The sequence below is a fragment of the Fundulus heteroclitus genome, chromosome 2 (assembly GCF_011125445.2).
Source record: "Fundulus heteroclitus isolate FHET01 chromosome 2, MU-UCD_Fhet_4.1, whole genome shotgun sequence".
Taxonomy (NCBI): domain Eukaryota; kingdom Metazoa; phylum Chordata; class Actinopteri; order Cyprinodontiformes; family Fundulidae; genus Fundulus; species Fundulus heteroclitus.
The window spans coordinates 22232157-22239837 of NC_046362.1; the positions used below are offsets into that span (position 1 = coordinate 22232157).

At 39.7% G+C, this 7681-nt stretch overlaps 1 protein-coding gene across 1 annotated transcript; it reads left to right on the forward strand.

Moving 5' to 3' along the window:
• The first annotated feature begins 1067 nt into the window (after nucleotides 1–1067).
• On the forward strand, nucleotides 1068–5343 carry LOC105935571 (zona pellucida sperm-binding protein 4-like). The gene is made up of 8 exons (XM_036150974.1): nucleotides 1068–1844; nucleotides 1994–2178; nucleotides 2265–2362; nucleotides 2439–2599; nucleotides 2687–2879; nucleotides 4411–4558; nucleotides 4637–4715; nucleotides 4806–5343. The coding sequence occupies exons 1-8, from the start codon at nucleotides 1070–1072 to the stop codon at nucleotides 4895–4897; spliced, it is 1731 nt and encodes a 576-aa protein (XP_036006867.1). The 5' UTR covers nucleotides 1068–1069; the 3' UTR covers nucleotides 4898–5343.
• Nucleotides 5344–7681: the final 2338 nt, after the last annotated feature.

Here is a 7681-nt window from a genome sequence, read left to right on the forward strand (position 1 = left end):
CATGATTGGCTAAAACCAACCTTTGGTAGGCGGGCACTAGGTGTCGCTTCGTCCAATCAGCTCAGAAGATTCTGCTGAATGTCACTTCTATTCCCAAACGGATTCGATGGGAGCAGTCCCGGATTGATAATGTGCAGAATATAGAGTGCTACACATTATCAATCCGCCTGGCCAGGTTAGAGTATTGGTGCTTAGACTTAGACAAAGTTTATTGTCATTTTGTATGTACAGAGTGCATACAAAACGACATTTTGTTGCATACAGCTTATGACAATGTAATGACAATGTCATTACATTGTCATTACACGTGCCTTTCCCTTTTTGCACACATTGCATCTGCTAACATCATGATATTTCACAATATTACAAACCCTAAATCATCTCAAACTGGTTCAGTGAACATGACAGTGAAACCACTGTAGTCCAATGGCCTCCACAGTGACCAGATTTCCATCCAATAATACCTTTGTGATATGGTGGAACAGGAGATTTGCATCATGGATGTGCAGGCAATAAATCTGCAGTGAACCATGTGATGCTATTATAACATTTAACTTCAAGTTAAATCTAACTTCAAGTAAATATCATGCAAGGACATCTTTGAATTTTATTTTTGGGGCAAGTCCACTGTGCTTTTCAGCACAGTGGACTTAAATGAATACGGTGTCTTGATCTTCTCACAAACTCAGTGTCTATTATAAAAGCAAAAAGACATGTTTCCAACTTTCAACAATTAATTAATTAATGTGAGAATGGAAAAAAATGCTTAACAGCCGAGCTTTAGATCAAATTAATTTGGGAGTTCAGAGAAAATATCAATGTGTTTGTGATCATGTGCTGGTAAAACAAACATTTGCTAAAGATAACTTTCAGGGTGCAAAGATCATATAAAGGTTACTGTGACCCAAAGCATAATGTCATGCTGTTATCCAACTCACTGACCTGATCCGATAAGACAAATTTCCCCTCCTCATACAAACACTAGAGGTTATTGTTATTATTTTCCCCTAGGGGTGGAGTCTGTAAAGCATTATCCCCGGTAGGACATAAAAGCAACAGCAGACAGTCAATGAACACTTGGGGACTAACTAGACCAGACAGCTTCGAGGTCATGGCAAGTCACTGGAGTGTCACCCGTTGGGCCGCGCTGGCTCTGCTATGCTGCTTAGCTGGGAAAGGAGCAGAGGCTCAGAAGGGTTCGTATCCTCCGCAACCTCAAAAGCCTTCGTACCCTCAGAATCCTCAAACGCCTTCGTATCCTCCGCAACCTCAAAAGCCTTCGTACCCTCAGAATCCTCAAACGCCTTCGTATCCTCAGCAACCTCAAAAGCCTTCGTACCCTCAGAATCCTCAAACGCCTTCGTACCCTCAGCAACCTCAGTATCCTCAAACACCTTCAAACCCTCAGTATCCTCAAACGCCTTCGTACCCTCAGAATCCTCAAACGCCTTCGTACCCTCAGAATCCTCAAACGCCTTCGTACCCTCAGAACCCTCAGCAACCTCAATTGTCGTGGGATTTTTCAAAGCCTACAAAACCTCAATATCCTAAGCCCCAAACGCCTCCATCAAAACCTCAATATCCTAGGCCCCAAACGCCTCCTTCAAAACCTCAATATCCTAGGCCTCAAACGCCCCAACAACCTGGAAAAAAACAATGGGATGATACAAAGACTCCGAATGTCCCTTCCAAGAGACCAGAGGCCCCTGGAGTTCCCACCCCTAAAAGTTGTGACGTGGAAGTAGCTTCAAGAGTCCCCTGTGGAGCTTCTGCCGTCTCTGCTACTGAATGTGAGGCCAGAGACTGTTGCTTTGACGGCCAGTCATGCTACTTTGCAAAAGGAGGTAAGTGAACCGGCTAGTTTTTTTACTGAAATACTGTTTAAAATCTCACTCAAAACGACAGGGAAAATAAAGTGATTAATCAGAAATTATTATCGTTGGAAATCCATGTGCATATTTTACAATATCACTTCCGACCTTTGATCCATTAGTGACAGTCCAGTGTACCAAGGATGGCCATTTTATCGTTGTTGTGGCCAAAGATGTCACCCTGCCACACATTGACCTTGAAACAATCTCATTGTTGGGAGGAGGTCAAGGCTGTACACATGTTGACTCCAATTCACTTTTTGCCATCTACTACTTTCCCGTTACTGCTTGTGGGACTGTTGTCATGGTAAAGTCTTAATTTGGTTTTATTATATTAAAAAATAAGGTAGTGTTTAACAATTTATCCACAATGCCGTTTTTAACACATTGTAGGAGGAGCCTGGCGTTATAATGTATGAGAATCGGATGACCTCCTCATATGAAGTAGGAGTTGGGCCTCTTGGAGCCATTACCAGGGACAGCACCTACGAGTAGGTGAACATTAGAATACTATCATCTTTTGAAACCAAATATACAATGCAGTTTAACACCAGCTCTGTATTCCAGATTGCTCTTCCAGTGTAGGTACATTGGCACCTCAGTTGAAACTTTGGTGGTCGAAGTGCTGCCATTAGACAATCCTCCTCCAGCAGTTGCTGAGCTCGGACCGATCAGAGTGGCCCTTAGGTTGGCCAATGGCCAGTGTGCTACAAAGGGTTGCAACGAAGGTCAGTGTGTGTCACACATGAAACGATGCTGTATGTTGATCTTCTCACAAACTCAGCTGCCTTAATAACATGTCTTTTGTCTCATAGCGGAGGTAGCCTACACCTCCTACTATTTGGACTCAGACTATCCGGTTACCAAGATACTGAGGGATCCCGTGTATGTGGAGGTTCAGCTCCTTGAAAAGACAGATCCCGCTCTGGTTCTGACTCTTGGACGTTGTTGGGCAACCACTAGCCCCAATCCTCACAGCTTGCCCCAGTGGGACATTCTGATTGACGGGTAACTAAAAAACACTTGTTTGCACTATATATCAGTAATGATAATACGATTAGTATTTACATTTCAGTCAATTATGTTAATTCGGAATGTTTTCATAATCCTTTATGGATCTGAGTGGGATGGATGCTAAACTTTATTATTTATTTATTTTATTTATTTATTTCAGTTTCTTTGAGCAAAAATACAAGTAAGATTTACATTGAAATGTTAAGACATTTTAGTAGTGCTCAAAAGGAGTAGGTAGAAGTTCTGAGAACTTATAAGAACCAACCCCCAATTACAATATTCATGCCATGTAACATATGCAGTCTTTTGATAAAAGGCATTACAAATCAAAGCCCACTTAAATGAATACGGTGTCTTATTTTAAAGCAATTGTACAGAAGAAGATATCTACCAGTACTTATTGAAAATGTTACAAATTATCACATTTAAATGTTTGGGTTACATGCATATTTTTTCAAGATAACATATTTATACCTGCTTTTAAATTGTCTTAGCGTGGTACTCCTTTTTATTTCTATATCTAACCAATTCCACAACACAACTCCTGCTTGGCTGAGCCCCAGACTTTTAAGTGTGGTGTGAACGCCACATCTTCTCAACAAAATTCTCCTCTCAAATTGTAATTCTCTTCTCTACTGTATTTTTTGTATATTGCCAGGAAGTAGATCACGGCTTGCTTTGTACACTACATTATGAAACAGTGATCAGCTCAGGGAATACACTAACCTCCACAAAATAAAAGTACTTGTCAAAAAAGCAACTATTGAGCAGAACATTGCAGGGGGAAAGGGAATTTGCTATTACTCTGTAGTGAACATATGTTCATGTTATAATGCAACTGGTATCCTACATCTTTGTAAACACTTCAGCCCAAAGTTATCCATACCCCTTGTATATTTAGGTTTAAAGTAAGCTGTGTATTTCATCATCATGTGTGGCTGAAAGTGATATTAACATTGTGAAGCAGCCCAGCCTCACAGCCCAGCCAGAGTCCTCACTTGAATCTGATACAGAATCTGTGGAGGGAGCTAAAGATTAGGATTATGGTAGGGAGGCTTACCAACATCACCAAACGTAGATCAAAATACCAGATACCACATATCAAAATGCCAGTGCAAACATGCAAAACATGCAACACCCTGCTCAACAATTATAAGAAGGGTTTTATTGCTTTAATGGCAAAAAAATGTAAATAAAAGTATTAATCTTGCATCTAGCAAATATTATTTTTGATAAAGGTATAATTTTCAACATGACTTTAATAATTAAACAAAAACAGATCCTTTTAAAGTCTGTTTTTTGTCTTTTGTTAGATAGCCGTTTCATTTCTTGTCATAAACAAAGAATTTTATGTGTTTTAAATCTGACAGGGCTTTGAATATTTTTGGGTTTGTTTGTAGTGAATTAGGCCTATTGCCTATTCGCCGAGTTGTAAACTGAAACTGATAAGGTACTGCATTATTACTGTCTGCCCTGTTTTCATACACTCACATGTTAACCTCTGTTTTACCCGACCTCCGTCCAGATGTCCCTACACGGATGATCGTTACCTCTCCACACTGGTTCCAGTGGACGCCTCTTCTGGTCTACAATTTCCAAGTCACTACCGGCGTTTCATTTTCAAAATGTTTACCTTTGTGGACACCACTGCAATGGACCCCCTGAGGGAAAATGTAACAAATACAGCACAGGAACAGCTCGGCCACATTTTCCTTACACGTCTGTTCTAATAAAGCTTTTTTCGTCTTCAGGTGTACATTCACTGTAGCACAGCTGTGTGCGTGCCAGGACAGGGTGTCAGCTGCGAACCATCATGCAACAGAAAAGGAAGTAAGTGATTTTTTTTTTTTTCAACAGCAAAAACATCAGGATCCAACAGTTACCCAGATGTGACGGTGTTTTTTTTATGTCATTGTGCAGAGAGAGACACTGAGGCTGCAGAGCAGAGGAAGGTCGAACCAAAGGTTGTGGTTTCGTCCGGAGAAGTGATCATGACCGCTCCTCAGGAGTAATCTGGGACAAGCTCAGGAATTCATCTGGGAACATTTAGAATTCAACTGGGAACATTTAGACAAAACTCTTTGAAAATCAACAAGGTTGTTGAACAGTAAATAAAAATGTCACCCTAAGTATTTCTAAGTAAGTGATCTATATTCACGATCTATATTCAGCAATTGATTCAGTTTTGAAGATAGGATGATCGGTTGATTTCAGTTCTTTGTAAAAAAACAAAAAAAAAAAAAACATTTGTTAACTAAATAACTACATAAATTCTCCTACTATGTCAAAGCAAGCATGAGAAGACTAACGCAGCAGAATCATATTACTGAGGAGTACTCTTAGTTTAGACTACAATAGTTTAAAACGTCTGTATGAATTAAAATGTAAAAAAAATGACCAACTTGTGAAATTGATGAGTGTCAATAAAAACAGAATAAACATATTTATGTTGAAATTTCATCCGGATAAAGATGTTATTTCCATCTATCCGTCTACAAAATGGAAAATATGTAACTGTGCATTACGGGAGTCGAGAATAAAATAAAAATAGGTTTGTGAGCCCACGTGTATCAATACCTGATGTTCGTCATAAACAGGAAAGATTTCTATCTGCTAACGACCCACTGAGACTTTCACAGAACACCTGGGTCCTAAAAAGCAGACATAGAGGGGTAATTTATTAATTACATGGGGTCCCCAGATAATGCTTATCCATTGCAAAAGGGGCTTTAAATTACACACAGGTGGACTCGGTTTCCTAGTTAGGACTTGTGGAGGAAAATGGTTGAGCTGGATTTTTGTAGTTTTAATGAGACAAAATGCAGAAAAGGTGGAAGTCTGAACTTTTCTCCAAGGCACTGCATCTGTGTAATATGCACTTTAGCTGCCCCATACCGAACGGCAACAAATTTGGAGAGATTCTTTCAGAATGTTCACATCGACGTTCAAAAGGAAATAGTTCTACGATTTAAAAGGAAAAATCAATCTTGTGGATTTAGCGACAAACAAACCCCAAGGATCTCTCTTTTGAAAAGTTACTGTGACCCAAAAATGTATACTCACCAGGATAAAGTAAAAACAAATATTATGTAACACTGCCTGCTCTGAAGACCTTGACCGGTGAATGTTTTGCACCAGATGTTGAGCTGGTCATCGACATCAGGACACGTTCAGACCTAAACGAGACAGCAAACAAAAACTGTGCAGTTTGTGACCCTGTGGCAGGTCACTGGAGTGTCGGCTCTCTGCCCAGGGCAGAAGGCCAAAGAGGGCGCCTTGATTGAGAAATAAAGATAGCTCAGTTACACAATAAAGTTTTTTTTTTTTTCCAATGGCTTGCTTATTCTCGTGTCCAGACAAGTGAAAAGCTGCATTAAAGAGTTATTAGGGAGTATGGGCTTCATTTGGTCATCTTCAGTGTATTATCTTACATTTAATTTGGGTTACAGCACACTGAACAGACTCTGAGAAAACACAACTTGACATTCATGAATCATTTATTCTATTTGCGAAAACAGGAAGAAAAAAAACCCGCATTTTTAAAATAATTTGGCGTCACAACCCACCTTAAATTAAAACAACAGTGAAAAGCACAAAATATAGACCGGTCCAACTAGGAATGAAATATTCAAGTGGTTTTGGCCGCTTGAAATCTAATCAATCTCCCTACATCAGGGGTCTGCAACCTCTACAACATAAAGAGCCATTTTTTTTGCCCGCAGTCCAGCTAAATAGAAGTTGTTCAGAACCAGAAATGTTACTTGACCTTTTGAAAAAGGACAATGTATATTTTAAAAGCAACCTACTATAGGAAATGTGTTGTAATTTTTAAAGAACCCGTATTTTATTTAAATCTTTAGGTTTAAAAACAAAGAAAATTGTAAAACTTTTATGAAATAATTACGGATATTTCTTCCATGGGATGTTGGTGTTTGTGGATATTCAAAAATCACATAGAATCACAAGAAAAATGTATCTGAAAAAACATACTATTGGTAATTTTAGTATCATTGCATCTTGGAAATTCAATGCAATTATTCAATAAAAAACTGCTAAACATCTATTTATTGGTAAATCTGTATTTACCAACATCTGTAGATTCTTTATCGCTTTTAGCCAGAGTTATTAAGACCCATTGCAGATCAGGAGCCGCAGGTTGCAGACCCGTCATATATTATCAGATTACTATTTTTTTTAGTCCCTAACATTTCTGATAAATAACACACTACCTTTATTTTTTGGAAGAATGGGCCTCATCGGCGGTTTTTGGGGTCGTGGTACATCTGTGTGTGGTGACAGAAGGGGGGATTAAATGTAGCAAAAGTATTGCTTTTGTGGCCTCAGCATTAATAGCCTCGTGAGACCATCCTGATCTCGCGAGCTTTCAAGGTTTCACTCGCAGATCAGTCTGGCTACTCTCCGTTAAAGAAAATTTGGAGCCGTTCACCAAACGAACGTCCAATCAGCGTTGGCTTTGAGGCGGGTTGAGGTGTGACGCAACGGGAAGCGCGACAGTTCAGTCTAAAGAACATGGCGGCTTCAGCCAATGAAACTAGCGTTAGCGTGGCTATCGAGCAAGTTTTATCGGCATTACAGAGTATTTCTTTGCTGAGCTAACGAGCCTTTACCTGCAGCAGCAAGAGTAGCTTGGCAGAGCGACGACGAATCTGATTGGCTTATTTGGCCCGTCTATCACCAACATAGGCCAATCAGCTACCAGTATTTTCGCCCCTTCCCAAAATTACTTCAACGGAAGGTTTCCAGATGGATATGCGGAGCAAATCTATCTGGCGGAG